We start from the raw sequence: 18,481 nt of genomic DNA, 5'->3' as shown, positions 1-18,481 counted from the left end.
CAATTATCCAGACAAGGAGCCCGAAATACTGTTTCTGCCTGCCCTACATGTACTCTTACTCACCACGTTCCTACAACTACAGGGGTTAATCCCAGAGGCCATCATCCCCACAATATTTCACAGACCGATGTAACTCATGTCCCTTCTTTTGGACATTTGGGAGCTGTTCATGTTTCCGTGGATACTTATTCGGGCATGATTTCTGCTTCTGCTCATTCTGGAGAAACATCTGCTCATGTTATCTCTCATTTTTGGGAAGCCTTTTCTTACATGGCCCTACCAAAACATGTTAAAACCGATAATGGCCCTACATATGGGAGTCATGGTTTTGCAACTTTTTTATCTGATTGAAATATTTCTCATTCTATAGACATTCCATATAATTCTCAAGGCCAGGCTATTGTTGAATGCACTCATCGTACTCTAAAAAATAAGTTATTTAAACAGAAAGGGGGCGAAAAGTATGGCATATTGATGACACCAAAAGAGAAATTAGCCCAAGCTTTATTTATTTTAGATTTTTTGGATTTATGATTGGATCATACAACGCCAGCAGCAACATTGCATTTTTCAGAACACGTTCTTAGTGAAAATTATACTCCTAGTCAAATGATTGCGGCTAATACTCCGGTATGGTGGGAAAATGCTATGAACAGCTGGTGTAAGGGCCTGAGACTTAAGAAAGGACGAGGTTATGCTCTTGCCATTTCAGATGATGGACAACACCACTGAGTACCAGGAAGGCAGGTCAAAGTCAGGAAAGAAGAGGTCATGGCTCAACATCAATCCTCCCAGAGAGCCGCCAGTGACGGCGATCACAAGGCTGACGATCAGCAATCACTCCGAACCGGCTCCAAGGACCAACAAAGCCAAACCGCTTACTTGGGGTCAGTTGAAGAAACTGACCACTGAAAGGGAAAAATTGGTCAAAGAACAGGGACAGCCTTTGACCTCGGCTACCTTGCTCTTGGCTATGTTATCTGTGGTAATTACCACGGTAGGTGCCAATCATACTTTTGAGCATATGTGTCCAATCCTCCCCTATTAAGACCAATTACGTGGGAGGATTCTTCTGTTCCAGTTTTCATAAATGACTCTTCTTGGTTACCTGGACCTTTTGACCTGAGCCTTCCTTTAAAACCAGAAGAAGAGGGCCGACAACTTTCAAATGTTAGTGTTAATTATACTGTGGGAACATATCTTACCCCTATGTGTATGGGAGTGGAAACTCATTGTCTTAAAAGAGGATTACAAAGTTGGTTATCTATAGTTAAAGAATCTCAGGGGAACAAAACTCATTTTTTCTTATTAGAGGCATTTTCCTTTAATATCATAGGAGAAAATATTACTATGTTTCCACCCCATCTACCTAACTGTGTCATTTCTATAAAATCTGGACTAGGACTTTGGGTACAATGGAAATTATGTAATGCTAATACTTGACATATTATGGCCAATTCTTCTGATGGAGAAATTATTGATTGGAGTCCCAAAGGAGATCCTTTGGATAAAAATAATAATTTGGATTTGCCTATATTGTTAAACAATACTTTCGACTCCATGAATAATATTGTTAACACCTGTATATATTGGCATGGAGGGGGTTTCTCCCCTCTCTTACCTCAATTACCTTATATGCCTTTACAATCAGAATTGTGGAAAATATCAGCTGTCTTCCAACCCATAACAGCATGGAAGGGGCAATTTAATTCAACAATATCCAGTCATTTCTTACACTTTGATAAAAATTCAACCCATTGGATTAAAGCATTTGTTCGTTTACCTTTTGTATTTTTGATAGGACCTACTTTTTATAATGCCTCTTCTGGGTTACTTACTTGTCAAAATTGTTCCTTTTACACCTGTATCAATTCTTATCTCCAATTTCAGAATGACTATTCTCTATATATTCTGAAAACCAGATCTGGAGTATGGCTTCCTGTAAAAATGAATAGACCATGGCAGGATAGCCCCACAGTCTATATTACAGATGAAATCCTTAAGAAGGTGTTAACATGCACTAAATGGTTAATTGGACTGTTAATTGCTGCCATTTTAGGAATTATTGCTATAGCTACTACAGCAGCTGTAGCAGGAGCAGCATTGCATCAGAGTGTACAGAATGTGCGCTTTGTGCAGGAATGGCATAAAGACTCTGATGTTCTCTGGTCTACCCAAAGACAAATAGACAGAAAATTAGCTGCACAAATGGCTGGTTTACAACAGGCTGTACGCTAGTAGGTGATCAAGTAAACAGTCTGCAAAAACAGACTCACCTTAAGTGTGACTGAAACATTACTTCTTTTTGTGTCACTCCTCACAAATATAATGAATCTTCATTTCACTGGGACAAAGTTAAACAACACCTCTTAAATCAAGGTAATCTATCTCTGCATAGTAATAATTTATAGCAAGAGATTATGGAAACTTTCTCTCAGAAACTACACCTTTTGCAAAGATCTAGTCTGCAAGAAGCAGCAGCAGATGGGATTTCTCAATTAAATCCCATTCCTCACTTGAAAACTATCGGAGGATCAATGGCTGGTTTTATGTTAACTTTTATATGTCTTTTTTTCTGTTTCTACATAGTTTGGCAATAAATCACCAAGAAAGTCAGCGGACAGTGACAGCAATTAGCGACTATTGCTTTGGCTTCTATGATCAACAATAATCATCAAAAATAAGCTTCTAAAAATAAAAAAGGGGGATATGTAGGGAATATGCTCTACACAGGCCTGTACTATAATTAGCAGGGCTTCTTTGAAAAATAAGAATGACTTTCTCATCACTCCCAGGCAAAGGGCTGGGACCAGTAAAAAGTACAACGTGGAAAAACATCTTGGAAACAAGATGTTGAAGTACTGATGTGACTGATGGAAAACCATTAGTGACTATTCTCATGACCAGAGCCTTGAGGGCGTTGCTGAGAAAAGTCGTCACTAGCTGATGGGCTAAATAGAGTCATGAAAGGCCTGAAGATTCGACAATTGAGGACTGTGCATTGTATATCCTTATCCCCAATCTGAGATTGTAAAAAACAGATATCTCTAGAGCATGTACAAGAAAGTAGATTTTAGCAATAAAAGCACCCAAGGATTAAGATCTGGGCTTTGGCCCGCGAATGGCTTCAGCCCCCTGATCCCCACTTTATTTCTGAGTCTTATTTTTCATTATTCTTCTGCGGCACCACTCCCTCAGGTAGATGCGTTTTGGGGCTGGTCCCAATACTGTACTTCCCAACAAGAACAGCCACCGCCATGAGAAGCAACTAGAGAGTAGCCCCCGCTCACTTCAACTAGAGAAAAACCCACCTAGCAACAAAGACCCAGCACAGCCAAAACTTAATCAATAAATGAAACTATAAAAAACAAAAACCTGTAGGTCTCTGGTCTGCTGTGGTCCAAAGCCCAACTTCGTAAAGGACCCACACCCAGGCTGTCTGGGCCCCAGGCCTTTCTCAGGTTGCAATGGAGCTACCCCTGCAGAAATATGCCCGTGCAGCCTGCTGACTCCTTGAGGAGGCCTTCCCAGCACCCAATAGCTCCTCCAGGTGGGCAGTCCCTCTTGGCCCCAGCCTGGCTGCCCCTACCCCTTGCCCAGGGCACGCCAAACAAGAAGGAGGTTGGCCAGCCTGAGCAGGTATGCAGCCAGCTGAGGATGGAGGCGTCTCAGTTCTGCTATTTGAGGAACCAAGAAATGTCCCCTGTGAAAGGAGAAGTGTGTCACGGCCCCCGGACACACATACCCCACCTCTGTCCCCAACGGAGTGCCCATTCTCTGGAAAGCCACAAACATTCCAAGACTGGACTTCTGCTGAATCATCTTGAATTCTTTGAACTCCACGGGTCTAGGGAAGGATGTGGGTGAGATGATCAGAGGCGGGGCAAGATCCTCAAAGAGGTTAAATAGGTCACCTCTACCCTTGGAGTTCACCCTGGTCTCCCATGAGCAGAGGGACCCACACGTAAAGACCTTCTCCCCGGCTCCTGGCACCATGGCCCCCCTGAAGACACTGCTCCTGGTCACCCTCCTCCTGGGGGTTCTCCTGCAGGACACCCACGCAGGTGAGAGCAAGGGAGAGACACAGGAGGAAGGGGCTCCGGGCAAGGAGGGGCAGGGCCGCGAGGACCACAGCAGCTGCACACGCACGTTATTCCTGTACCCCACTTACTCCTACAAAGTTGTGAGAGGCTGGCAGCAACAGGATTTGGAGGGAGGCATTCAAAGGAAAATAGTGATGATGAAGGGGAGGAGGAGGAGGAGGAAGATGAATGTCCTAGGATTTGGGGCTCAGCTTCTGAGGAAAAAAATTGCTTTCACATCTCCCCCTGCAAATGTCATGAGGCAGTGACTGTGATTGTGTTTTGACAGTGGGCAAGGAGCAATTCTCACAAGTATTTGTTAAGAGTCTGTTTATTTAATCGGTTTTTATATACATTGAGGGGCTTCCCTGGTAGCTCAACTGGTAAAGAATCTACCTGCAATGCAGGAGACCCCGGTTTGATTCCTGGGTTGGGAAGATCCCCTGGAGAAGGAATAGGAAAATTTCAGTTTTCATGGGCTTTCCTGGTGGCCCAGAAGGTAAAGAATCCTTTCGCAATGCGGAAGACCTGGGTTTGGAAGATTCCCTGGAGGAAGGTATGGCAAGACTCTCTAGTATTCCTGCCAGGAGACGCCCCGTGGAAAGAGGAGCCTGGCGGGGCTACAGTCCATGGGGTGTCAAAGAGTCAGACACAACTGAGCAACTAAGCATAGCACAGCGTATACAATGAGAGGGCTGGCAAAAAGGCAGGAGGAGCACACAACCCCAGCGCAGGTGGAAAAAAAGAGATTTTTATACTTAGTTGGAAAAGGAAGGCTGAGCTAAGATTGCTATTTTAGAGAAACAAAGCTGGTTAGCGTCCCGTGTGGTGACAGAGTGACAGGGCCACAGTCTTCAGGGCTAGCTTAATGGGGTGACCTTCACAGTTGGCTGCATGTCTCACTTTTGTAAAAGTCTGGGCCTGGCCAGCTCCGTGTCAGTCAAACCAAGTTCCACCCCCAAGATGGTGAGAGGACACTCCGAGGCTTCTTAGAAAACACCTTGTGGTGATCTGAACTGAAGTCACAGATCATCTGTTTGTTGATTTGCAGATGTTGGATATTTTTTCTTGTGCAAAGATGGGGACACCGAGCCCCCGGAAAGTGTGTTCACACCCGGGCCTCCACTTTCTCATCTGTAGAATGGGGTAGTGACAGCACCTGTCTCAAGGTGTGCTTGAGGACTGAAGGAGTGGCTGCGGCAAAGGGTCAGCCCAGAGCCTGGTCCAGAGTCAACATTTGGTGATTCGGGGCTGGTCTGAGCGTGAGCACACATGGATGCATACACAGGCAGACACACACATATACGTGCAGACTCCCCAAACATACAGATCCACATGTGCACACATATCTCCACAGGCAAATGTGCACACGCACAGAGATGCACACACAGGCATGTGTGCACAAATCCTCTCAAACACATACAGACATGCACAGACAGACACACACAGCAGGGCCCCTCAAAGCACACACACGACCTCATGCACACAAACGCATACACTCTGACACACACAGACACACACACAGACACAGGTGCAGACCCCTTACATACTCCCCCACACAGAAACACGATCACAGAGCCCCCCCAGGAGACTCCTGCCAACCACACAGACACACACATGCAGAAATGCACACGCAAGGACCCACACGACACCACATGCACATATACCAACACAGACACAGACACACACACACAGACTCCTCACTACAGACACACACACACGTGCCGGCCCTCACACGTCAGACATGCGCACACATCCCTGTTCCTGCTTGGCCTTCCCCGCAGCTCGAGCAGGCAGCGTGGGCCGGGAGTGCTGCCTGCAGTTCTTCAAAGGGCCCATTCCCGCCAAGAAGCTGGTGGATTGGTACCGGACCTCAGGCGATTGTCCCAACAACGCCATTGTGTAAGTCTGCCCCTGCCGCTCCCCTCTGCCCCGCTGCTTACTCCAGGGGCTGAGCGTGGGAGAAGGCGGACCCCAGAGCTCCCAGAAGGGCCACTGAGGAGGGCAGAGGACGGACCCGGGCCTTCATCTCTTGTCGCCCTGGTCCTGCTCCTCAGGGCCACTCCCACCCCACGCTCCGTGAACCCCCAAAGGACCTCAGGCTGTGCAGTCTAAGCTCTTCACACATTTATGAGGAAACGGAGGTCCTGAGACACATGGGACAGCCCCATGCTCAGGGGCAGGCAGCGCCTCACGCGGTCGCCTCTGCGGCCTGGGCCTGAGCCCCTCCCGCACACCCCTCATCCCCAGGGTTACAGGGGTGCAGATGGTCTGAGGTGGGGAGCAAAGCTGTGCAGCCCTGGCTCCCTGGAAGGGACGGGAATCACTGAGGACAGAGCCTGGGGTCCCAGGACTGCCGCTGCCACTCTGGGTGACTTCAGGCGAGTTCCAGCCCCTCTTGGGGTTTTGGGTCCTGATCATCACAGGGCAAGGCTGTGCCAGGACTCCAGAAGGCCTCCCTGCCCTGACCCCCCACCATCGTGTTCTCCCTCCATGTAGGCTGGTGACTCGCCATGGCAGAACCATTTGTGCAAACCCCAAGGACACAAACGTGAAGAAGGCAGTGAGGTACTTACAGAAACACATGAAGTCACCTAATCTGCCCCTCCAGCAGTCCTGACCTCTCCCTGGACCTCTTGTAGACCTCCTGCCTACATGTTCACCACCCCAGCCCCCAGCTCCTGGAGCCAGAGGAGGCCCTGCAAGGATAAAGAGGCCTCTTGTCCCTTTTCTGATTAAAGTCTTTCTCCCCCAGTCTGGGTTCAGCGTGTTCTGTCCACCCTGGCCTGTCGCCCTGGAAGGGCCCTCAGAGAACATCTAGTCTCTCCCTGTTCATGTTAGAGAGGGAAGCTGAAGCTTCGGGTGCAGACCGCCCTCAGGGAGAGGGGGCCCCGGGAGAGAGATGGGGGCAGGGGTGGGGCTGAGGGATGTGGGATGAGCAGGGCAGGGGTGATAAGAGTCCGGTTGCCCCTCTGCTGCATGAGAGCAGGAAGAAGCCCCGGGAAGGGGCTTCCAGCTCGCCTCCCGTCTGATCTGCCCCTGGCATCCTCCCAGACCCGCCTCATTCTCTTCCATGACGCCACCTGCTGATGTGGAGCTGAGGACACACTTCTCCTTAAGCATCTGATCCCAATTCCACGAATGTTTCCAGGATTCTTTCCAGGCTGGGGTTCTGCCAAGTACTAGGGAGCTCCCTGGCGCCAGGGACTCCTGCAGCCCCTTCTGCATCTTGCCTACCTCTCAGCCCTCTAACCACACACAGCAGCCCAGCCAGTCCCAGAGGGTCTTTGTAAGCCCAGCTGCGCCCCTCTCTCCTGGCTCCAACTCCAGGCCGGCTCCCAAGGCTGGAGTTACTCCTCCTTGTCCTGAGTGCCCCGCCCCAGCCTCACCCCTGCACCCACTCATCCCCATGGCCCCCAGCCCTCATCTCCCATTCCCATCAGGCTGCTTCCCACATGGTCCCGTGATTCCTGCTGACCTGAAGTGTGAGCCCCGCCCTGCCAGGTGACATCACACCCAGCCTCAGCCCAAGCCAGCCTGCGGGAAGCCATCCCGGCTGCCACCCCTCCCGCCTCTCCTGCTCTTATGGGTAGTAGGGCAGCCCATGGGGTTGTTTTCCTGTTGACTCCTGGGGTCTGTAGTCCTGATTCCTCCATCATACTGGGAGCTCAGTGAGTCCCCCTAGAGAATCCACAGCCCATGGGCTCAGAAGGATGGAGGACCCATCCCCAAACCCCTCTGTCCAGGCCCAGCTGAGGACTGGCGTCATGGGGAATGGACAGAAGTTAGGATCTTCAGATTCTAGATCTGTCTCACTCTCCTCACCAGCCGTAGGCCTGTGGCTTTTCTCTCTGGGGCAGTTTAGGGCCAGGGGCAGTGCGTCCTTGTCTCCTGTTCAGTTCAGTTCAGTTCAGTCGCCCAGTCGTGTCCGACTCTTTGTGACCCCGTGAATCACAGCACGCCAGGCCTCCCTGTCCATCACCAACTCCCGGAGTTCACTCAGACTCATGTCCACAGAGTCGGTGATGCCATCCAGCCATCTCATTATCTGTCGTCCCCTTCTCCTCCCGCCCCCAATCCCTCCCAGCATCAGTCTTTTCCAGTGAGTCAACTCTTCACATGAGGTGGCCAAAGTATTAGAGTTTCAGCTTTAGCATCAGTCCTTCCAATGAACAACCAGGATTGATCTCCTTTAGAATGGACTGGTTGGATCTCCTTGCAGTCCAAGGGGCTCTCAAGAGTCTTCTCCACACCACAGTTCACTGTAATTCAGTGTTATTTGGCTAGGCTGCAAATGAGAGTTCTTTTCAGGCAAAATTTATGCCCTCTGCTGTCCCCTTGTGGTCAATTGTTTTATTGACGGGCAGATATCAGAGCCAAGCCAACTTTGAGGATGGGCACGAATAAAAGTGATGATAATAATAAGGTTGATGATGGAGGTGAATTATCTTATCCGTGACCTCAGGGTCTTCTCATCCACAGGTGGGCTCTTTCTCTGCCCCTGGTCCCAAGGAGTATCCCTCTGATCCAGAGTTTTTGGGGGCAGCCCTGTCTGAGTACTTTGTGGGAAAATGTTGTCTGCATCCACAGTAAGGAGTGGGGAAAAGATAATCTCAAAATGAGGGGAGGCAAGGAGGAGCCCCTGGGACAGCAAGGGAGAACAAGGGCTGAAGCCTATACCCCCTCACCCTGCAAGAAAGACAGTCAGAAAGTTCCCTGATGGTCCTGTGGTTAGCTCTTGGTGCTTTTGCTGCTGTGGTCCAGGGTTCAATCCCTGGTCAGGAAACTAAGATCTTGCTAAGCCACGCAGCACAGCCAAAAAAGAAGGAGGAGACACCATGCATATAATCCCAGTGCATTGCAAACTCGCCTTAAAAGAATAAGAACTTTTTTCCTAGTGAAATCTTCCTAGAGGCCCTTATTGTGAACTTGGATAAGTAGAGGACTATGAACAGGTAAGGGGGCCTGAAGGTCACAGAGCAAAGGGGTGGATGGCTTAAAGTCCCTCAGTGGAGGAGAGGTGGAGCCAGGACTGGCAACAACATGCAGCATTCGGAATCCAAGTGTTTAGTAGCAGGGTCAGGTGCAAGGTGGGTGGGGGGAAGAGGCAGGAGATGGAGCCAGCCACCATGTTCCCCTAGGAAGAAGACATTTTAAGGAATCATGACAGGGAGACTTGCCCACAAGTAGGGAGGCAGGAAGCAAGAGGACAGGGCAGGGACCAGAGAACACCGAACAGTTGGGAGGCGCACTGGACTCTCATTGTTCCTTCCACCTGGAAGGTGCTTCATCTCTTCCACATCTGAATTCCAGCCCCCTTCTGAGCTCAGCTCAAACGCCGCCTCCCTCACGAAGCCCTCCCTGATCTCCGTGGTTGCAGTCGACGTCCCACTCTGTGTCCTCCTCCAGCGCCCTGCTTTCACTTTCGCTTTACCACACCGTCCCCTGTAAATACAGTTACTTGCATGATGAGCTCCTTGGGGCCGGTATTTCTGACAGGCAACCCGGTACTTCCCGATCCATTTATGAGAACGGGGAAGTCCTTTGTGCATAGGGGACATTTGAGATATATATTTTCATCAACAAGGCCCCGTGTGACGTGAGGAGCACGTCAAGAAAGAAGCTCCCAGAGGAGCGGCGCCTTCAGTCTCGTCATTGACGTGGAATTCAGAATTGCGCTACTCTTCAGAATTGCGCTACTCTTCAGTTGCCCATCAGAGGGCGCTCCAGCTCTCAATAAAGATGGATGTGCCTGACCACCAGGGCCCCGGCCTCAGCGCGGTCCCCAGGAGCTGAAATCACCCACGTCGGATTATAGCTGCTCAAGGACTCGGGTCAGCGTGTCTGTGGCTGGCCAGCTCTTCTCCTGAGGGAGCTGCGCAGGGAAACACTGCCAGGGGTTAACAGGATGAAGAGGAGGAAGGAAAACCACTGCTAGGAATTGCAGGGCCGCTGATCCCAAATGTACCTTCAGTTCAGTTCAGTTCAGTTCAGTCGCTCAGTCGTGTCCGACTCTCCGCGACCCCATGAATCACAGCACGCCAGGCCTCCCTGTCCATCACCAACTCCCGGAGTACACTCAAACTCATGTCCACAGAGTCGGTGATGCCATCCAGCCATCTCATTCTCCGTCGTCCCCTTCTCCTCCCGCCCCCAACCTTTCCCAGCATCAGAGTCTTTTCCAATGAGTCAACTCGTCGCATGAGGTGGCCAAAGTATTGGAGTTTCAGCTTTAGCATCAGTCCCTTTAGGCAGTGCTGAAAGCACTGAGCTGCTAGAGGCTTTTTCAACGTGTTTTTTCAGATTCTGAATTTGTCTATTTGGCATACACTTGTCACAAGTTACACCTCCCCTGTGATCTGGCTCTCTAAGGGACGCAAAAATCATACTGCAAACTCTTCAACCAATCCCGAGTGCCCCCAGTCATCCGCTTTATATAACTCACTTCCCAAACCAGTATTTCCTCAAATCACCAAGCGCTGAGTACCAGACAATGAGGGACTGCACCAGCGCTCCAAAACCTGCTCTCATGACTCCCACAGGCCAGCGCTCAATCGCGGCCCCACCCATGCCTTGCTTTTTCCATGGAAACCCAACAAGGGTTGTGGTCTTGGCATTCCCCACGCTTCTCCTTCTGCCCTGTGTGGGCTGGCATGGCCCCTCCTCTTGGGAAAGGTAAGTAATAATGGCATTGAGACACCTCAGTTCAGTTCAGTCGCTCAGTCCCGTCCGACTCTTTGCAACCCCATGAATCACAGCACGCCAGGCCTCCCTGTCCATCACCAATTCCCAGAGTTCACTCAAACTCATGTCCACAGAGTCGGTGATGCCATCCAGCCATCTCATTCTCTGTCGTCCCCTTCTCCTCCTGCCCCCAATCCCTCCCAGCATCAGTCTTTTCCAGTGAGTCAACTCTTCGCATGAGGTGGCCAAAGTATTGCAGTTTCAGCTTTAGTATCAGTCCTTCCAATGAACACCCAGGATTGATCTCCTTTAGAATGGACTGGTTGGATCTCCTTGCAATCCAAGGGGCTCTCAGGAGTCTTCTCCAGCACCACAGTTCAAAAGCATCAGTTCTTCGGTGATCAGCTTTCTTCACAATCCAACTCTCACATCCTTACATGACCACGGGAAAAACCATAGCCTTGACTAGACGGACCTTTGCTGGCAAAGTAATGTCTCTGCTTTTTAATATACTATTTAGGTTGGTCATAACTTTCCTTCCAAGGAGTAAGCGTCTTTTAATTTCATGGCTGCAATCAGCATCCACAGTGATTTTGGAACCCAAAAAATAAAGTCTGACACTGTCTCCACTGTTTCCCCATCTATTTCCCATGAAGTGATGGGACCGGATGCCATGATCTTTGTTTTCTGAATGTTGAGCTTCAAGCCAACCTTTTCACTCTCCTCTTTCACGTTCATCAAGAGGCTTTTGAGTTTTTCTTCACTTTCTGCCATAAGGGTGGTGTCATCTGCATATCTGAGGTTATTGATATTTCTCCCGGCAATCTTGATTCCAGCTTGTGCTTCTTCCAGCCCAGCGTTCCTCATGATGTACTCTGCATGAGTTAAACAAGCAGGGTGACAATATACAACCTTGACGTACTCCTTTTCCTATTTGGAACCAGTCTTGTTCCATGTCCAGTTCTAACTGTTGCTTCCTGACCTGCATACAGGTTTCTCAAGAGGCAGGTGATACATTTAAATCCCATGAGTACATTTTATTTATTTATTTTTATTGAAGTATAGTAGATTTATAATGTTGAGTTAATTTCCATTGTTCAGTAAAGTGACTCAGTTATTTAGACATGTGTATGGAGACCTTACAAATAGCTGTGAAAAGAAGAGAAATGAAAAGCAAAGGAGAAAAGAAAAGATATAAGCATCTGAATGCAGAGTTCCAAAGAATAGCAAGGAGAGATAAGAAAGCCTTCCTCAGTGATCAATGCAAAGAAATAGAGGAAAACAACAGAATAGGAAAGACATGATATCCCTTCAAGAAAATTAGAGATTCCAAGGGAACATTTCATGCAAAGATGGGCTCGATAAAGGACAGAAATGGTATGGACCTAAGAGAAGCAGAAGATATTAAGAAGAGGTGGCAAGAATACACAGAAGAACTGTACAAAAAAGATATTCACGACCAAGATAGTCACGATAACGTGATCACTGACCTAGAGCCAGACATCTTGGAATGTGAAGTCAAGTGGGCCTTAGAAAGCATCACTACGAACAAAGCTAGTGGAGGTGATGGAATTCCAGTTGAGCTATTTCAAATCTTGAAAGATGATGCTGTGAAAGTGCTGCACTCAATATGCCAGCAAATATGGAAAACTCAGCAGTGGACACAGGACTGGAAAAGGTCAGTCTTCATTCCAATCCCAAAGAAAGGCAATGCCAAAGAATGCTCAAACTACCGCACAATTGTACTTATCTCACACGCTAGTAAAGTCATGCTCAAAATTCTCCAAGCCAGTCTTCAGCAATATGTGAACCGTGAACTCCCAGATGTTCAAGCAGGTTTTAGAAAAGGCAGAGGCACCAGAGATCAAATTGCCAACATCCGCTGGATGGATCATGGAGAAAGCAAGAGAGTTCCAGAAAAACATCTATTTCTGCTTCATTGACTATGCCAAAGCCTTTGACTATGTGGATCACAATAAACTGTGGAAAATTCTGAAAGAGATAGGAATACCAGACCACCTGACCTGCCTCTTGAGAAACCTGTATGCAGGTCAGGAAGCAACAGTTAGAACTGGACATGGAACAACAGACTGGTTCCAAATAGGAAAAGGAGTACGTCAAGGCTGTATATTGTCACCCTGCTTGTTTAACTTATATGCAGAGTACATCATGAGGAAAGCTGGGCTGGAAGAAGCACAAGCTGGAATCAAGATTGCCGGGAGAAATATCAATAACCTCAGATATGCAGATGACACCATCCTTATGGCAGAAAGTGAAGAGGAACTCAAAAGCCTCTTGAGGAAAGTGAAAGAGGAGAGTGAAAAGGTTGGCTTGAAGCTCAACATTCAGAAAACAAAGATCATGGCATCCGGTCCCATCACTTCATGGGAAACAGATGGAAAAACAGTGGAGACAGTGTCAGACTTTATTTTTTTGGGCTCCAAAATCACTGCAGATGCTGATTGCAGCCATGAAATTAAAAGACGCTTTCCCTCGGGCTTCCCTTGTGGCTCAGCTGGTAAAGAATCCACCTGCAATGCGGGAGACCTGGGTTCGATCCCTGGGTTGGGAAGATCCCCTGTAGAAGGGAAAGGCTACCCACTACAGTATTCTGGCCTGGAGAATTCCATGGACTGTATAGTCCGTGGGGTCGCAAAGAGTCGGATACGATTGTGTGACTTTCACTTCACTTACTCCTTGGAAGGAAAGTTATAACCAACCTAGATAGCATATTAAAAAGCAGAGACATTACTTTGCCAACCAAGGTCCGTCTAGTCAAGGCTATGGTTTTTCCCGTGGTCATGTATGGATGTGAGAGTTGGACTATGAAGAAGGCTGATCACTGAAGAATTGATGCTTTTGAACTGTGGTGCTGGAGAAGGCTCTTGAGAGTCCCTTATACTGCAAGGAGATCCAACCAGTCCATTCTAGAGGAGATCAATCCTGGGTGTTCATTGGAGAGACTGATGCTAAAGCTGAAACTGCAATACTTTGGCCACCTCATGCAAAGAGTTGACTCACTGGAAAAGACTCTGATGCTGGGAAATGTTGGGGGCGGGAGGAGAAGGGGACGACAGAGAATGTGATGGCTGGATGGCATCACTGACTCTGTGGACATGAGTTTGAGTGAACTCCGGGAGTTGGTGATGGACAGGGAGGCCTGGCGTGCTGTGATTCATGGGGTCACAGAGAGTTGGACACGACTGAGCGACTGAACTGAACTGATATATGTATATATATATATATAATATGCACTTACATTCTTTTTTATTCTATTCTTTTCCATTATGGTTTATTCCAGGACAATGAATATAGCTCCCTGTGCTGCACAGTAGGACCCTGTTATCCATCTACTTTATTTGTAACAATTTGCATTAACCCCAGACTCCCAGCCCATCCCTTTCCCACCTCTTATTCTCCTGGGCAGCCACAAGTCTGTTCTCTGAGCCTGTTTCTGCTTCATAGACGGGTTTATTTTGGTCATATTTTAGATTCCCCACGTCAGTGATATCATACGGTCTTTGTCTTTCTCTTTCTGACTTACTTCACTTAGTATGATAATCTCTAGTTGCATCCATGTTGCTACAAATGGCATTATTTTATTCTTTTTTGTGGCTGAGTAACATTCCACTGTACATTTATAATCTTTATTCATTCCTCTGTTGATGGACCTTCAGGTTCCTTCCATGTCTTGGCGATTGTGAATAATGCTGCTATAAACATAGGGGTGCGTGTATCTTTTTGAATTTATAGTTCTATCCAGATTTATGCCCCTCCTCCTATCAGCCTCCAGAGATATGTCTATTCCTGAGTTTAGTGTTTATTGTTCTTGATTTTGTTTTGTTTGTCACATGTGTGTATATACATAATACACCTGCACATGTGTGTATTCCTAATGATATCTTGATGTATCATGTATGTTTCTCAGCTCCTGAACTTTATGTAGATGTAAGGCATCTCATACACCCACTCCTCTGTGACTTGCTCATGGAGCTTCTGTGGCTCCATGTTCTTCTCCCACTGATGTGCATGGACAGTTGTGACTCGCCTTTTTCTCCCATGTGATGACCAACCCTTCACCTATCCACTTGGTAACCACTTGGATTATTTCCAGGTTCTTGCTATTACAAATAGTACTGCTTTAAACTTTTTTTTGCTTGTCTTTTGGTACAGGTATCAAAGAATTTCTCTAGGGCAGTGGTTCTGGGGGACACTTACCTGGGAAAACTTGGCCAGAATGGACCGCCTGTAGTCCTATTCCAAAAAACTGAATTAATTAAGTCTTTGGAAAGGGAGGATTCCGGGCAATGGTGTTTTTGTTGTTTTCTGGAGGTGGAAAGCTATCCAGGTGATTCTAATATACGGCCATTATTAAAACTAATAGGGCTTCCCAGGTGGCGCAGGTGGTAAAGAATCCACCTGCCAGCGCAGGAGACATAAGAGACTGTGGTTCGATCCCTGGGTCAGGAAGATCCCCTGGAATAGGAAATAGGAGCTTGGAGGGCTACAGTCCATGGGGTCGCAGAGTTGGACACGACTGAGCAACTGAGCACGCACCTTGAAACTGACACTCTGGGGGTAATGGCCTAAACCGATTACAGCAGCCTTGGTGGAAAGCTCCCGCCTGGCCGAGCCCTCACCCATACTCGGTAGCTGCCCCTCCCCAACACAGGAAGAAGGTGGCTGTAGGTGGATCGCAAAGCTAGGTCTCTGATCTCCTGCCAACAACCAGAGCCGGTCAGGGGTGCTCCGTGGGATGCTTGCCTGCACACGGGACCCCCTGCTTGATGTTGTAACTGAAGTGCACCCCTCCGTTTGGAGCGGGTCTGGGCTCTCACTTGTTCCCTTCTTCCCACTCTCCAGCTCCAAAGGCCCTGCTTTCAGCACCCTTCCAGCTCTCCTGTGGTTCCTCTTGTGGTTCTGTTTCAGCTGCGTCTTAACCCCAAGGAAGGTGTGGTTTGCTCGGCTGCCCACACCACTAGGTGCTTTAAAGTGACTTCAAAGAAAAGGGAACGCCCCGACTGTTTGCTGTCAGATTTTGGAGATGACCTTAGGAAAGAGTTCACCGAAGAATGATTCCTCAGCCCCACTCAGGCCCATTGACAAAATGTCCAAGGACCTGGGTCAATTGTGCTTTTAAAGGTCATCAGGTGATTGATGGTTTTCCCTCATTCTCTGGGTCTCACCCAGTCTCCAAATGTGAATTGTGGTTTTCAATGATAACTGAGACTGTTTGGGCTCCAAAACCTCCCCTCAGAACTGCTGTCTTCTGAAGTCCATAGGTGTGAGGAGACGTGTACCTCCTGTGGACTCTGAGCTGAGTGGCAGCTGGGCGCCGAGGCCACGTGTGCACTGCTGGCCAGCCAGGCCACTCTGCAGCATGCTGGCCCCAACTCTGAGCCCTCATGTGGAACGATCCAGCAGTGCCGGCTAGCGACTCTTTAACTGCCAGACAGGAGGTAGCATCACCCACTTTGCCAGCAGTGGCAGGGATGCAGAACAAGAATCAGGTCAGCAAGAACTGGTGGCACTTGCCTGGGGTTCTGCTGAACCCAGTCCAGCTCTTTGGCTCAGGATCTTCTCTCTTCAACATGCAGGTAGAGATTTTCCTCCTTCACTTTGGCAACTGCAGTGGGAGCCACTAACGGGATCCCGTCCCGTGGCTTGACTTGATAAATGTCTGTTCACTTTAAGCCTAGTTGGGGGCTGGAGTGGGTATCATGGGTGTATAACAAACTACCCCAAATCTAGTGGCTTAACACCACACACATTTGTCATCTCAGATTCTGTGACTTGGAAGTCCAGGCACTGCGAGATTGGGGGGGCTCCCATGTAGAGTCCCACCAGCTGGGTCTCATCTGAAACCCGGGTCTTCTGAACTTGCCTGATTATTCAGTTCAGATTTCTGTTCTCAGGTGTGATTGCAGGGCTGAGGGCCTGTTTTCTCTTTGACAGTCATTGGGTCCTGCTCCCTGAAGTTGCTTGTGGTTCGTTGCCTGTGGATCCCTCATAACACGGCAACTCAAAGCCAGCAAGAGAAACTTGTCCTCCAGTTCTTATAAAGAATCAACTGACTAGGTCAGGCCCATGCAGGATAATCGCCCTCTTAAAAGGCTGAAGGTCCATGGAGGACGTTTTCCCCTGATTATTATTATTGAAGTATAGTTGCTATGTTACAGGTGTACAATATAGTGATTCATGATCTTTCAAGGTTATATTCCATTTAGTTATTATAAAATATTGGTTATAGTCCCCATGTTGTACAATAATATATCTATGCAGCTATTTTATACCTAATAGTTTATCTCTCTTACTCCCCTACTCCTGTATTGGCCCCCACCCCCTGGACTGATAACTAGTTTGTTCTGTCTCTGACTTCTGCTTTGTTATATTCACTAGTTTTTTCATATATAACTGATATCATTTCTCATGTCACTTAGCCTAATGCCCTCCAAATCCATCCATGTTTTTGCAAACGGCAAGATTTCATTTTTATGACTAATATTCCATTGTATGTATATACCACCTTCAATGTTGTTTATTATTCATCTGTTGATGGACATTAGGTTGCTTCCATTCTTGGCAACTGTAAATAGTACTGCCATGAACACTGGGGTGCATATATCTTTTCAAATTAGCTTTTGGTCTTTTTAGATATAAATCCAGGAGTAGGTTTGCTGGGTCATATGGCAGTTCTGGTTTTAGTTTTTTGAGAAACCTCCAGTTTTTCACAGTGGCTGCACCAGTGTTGTACATTCCCACCAACAGTGTATGAGGGTTCCATAAGGAACTCTATCTGCAAATCCTGTCACATCCGCCACACAATAAGCAGTGATGTCCTGTCACACTCACAGGTCCTGCTCAGTCTACCACAAGGGCTTCAGTCAAGCCATACCCATAACTGAAATCCGTCAGAATGGACAAATACCAATGGGCACTTTTCTTTATTGTTAAAACAGAAAAACCTGGGTCTCATATCTGCACAATCTCCCTTGCTGTCTGGCAAGATCAATTTCATGTTTGTGTAGGCGGGGAACAAGAACAGAGGGGCTCCTGCTCAGAGATTTACTGTTGCTTCTGCTTCTCTCTAAATGCGCAGCAGCACGGACTCTTCCAAAGGCAATGGAAGTCGGTCCTGATCTCTAAGTCGGTCCTGATCTACCACGGCTCCCTGTGGTATTACTCAGCCTCTCCAAAGATGGTTGTGGTCCCAGGTAAGCTTAGATGGCTGTGTCAGACATCACAGACAGACACACAGACACAGACCCTCTTCACAGCGAATATGCGTATACATAAATTTTAATACCTGCTGATGAACAGAAAAGAAACAGGACACAGATGTAACACAGTAACACAGGGACGGGGAGAGGAGTGGAGGGAGCAGGACACTGGATATGATCACAGCAACCCAGAGTGATGCCCTTGGTGCTCTGGGGTCACAAGACCCTCGCCTCACGTCACCAAAAACTTCTTGCCAAATAAACCACCAACTATGGGAGACAAGCTGTGGGCGCCACTGCAGAGCTTAGATGAGACAGGGCCCTCCCTGTCAGTGTCAATACTCAAGGGCGGCAGGATCCAAGAGTGTCCCAGTCAGCACTCTGACGTAGGGAGACCTACTGGAGATGAGCACCGTTCGCCTAACACTGGGTGAAGGAGGTCCCCGCTTGGGTGGCGGGGCCCCAGGACACCTTGGTCTATGGCAGCACTCCACA

General features: G+C 48.2%; 1 protein-coding gene across 1 annotated transcript; it reads left to right on the top strand.

Annotated features, from left to right (window-relative positions):
- Nucleotides 1–3,905: 3,905 nt before the first annotated feature.
- On the top strand, nucleotides 3,906–6,827 carry CCL17 (C-C motif chemokine ligand 17). Its single transcript, XM_055411118.2, has 3 exons — nucleotides 3,906–4,064; nucleotides 5,867–5,984; nucleotides 6,582–6,827. The coding sequence occupies exons 1-3, from the start codon at nucleotides 3,995–3,997 to the stop codon at nucleotides 6,700–6,702; spliced, it is 309 nt and encodes a 102-aa protein (XP_055267093.1). The 5' UTR covers nucleotides 3,906–3,994; the 3' UTR covers nucleotides 6,703–6,827.
- Nucleotides 6,828–18,481: the final 11,654 nt, after the last annotated feature.

This window comes from Moschus berezovskii, chromosome 22, assembly GCF_049115385.1.
Source record: "Moschus berezovskii isolate FMDL1 chromosome 22, NW_MosBer_1.0, whole genome shotgun sequence".
Classification (NCBI taxonomy): Eukaryota; Metazoa; Chordata; class Mammalia; order Artiodactyla; family Moschidae; genus Moschus; species Moschus berezovskii.
This window is presented reverse-complemented; position numbering and strand designations above follow the sequence as displayed.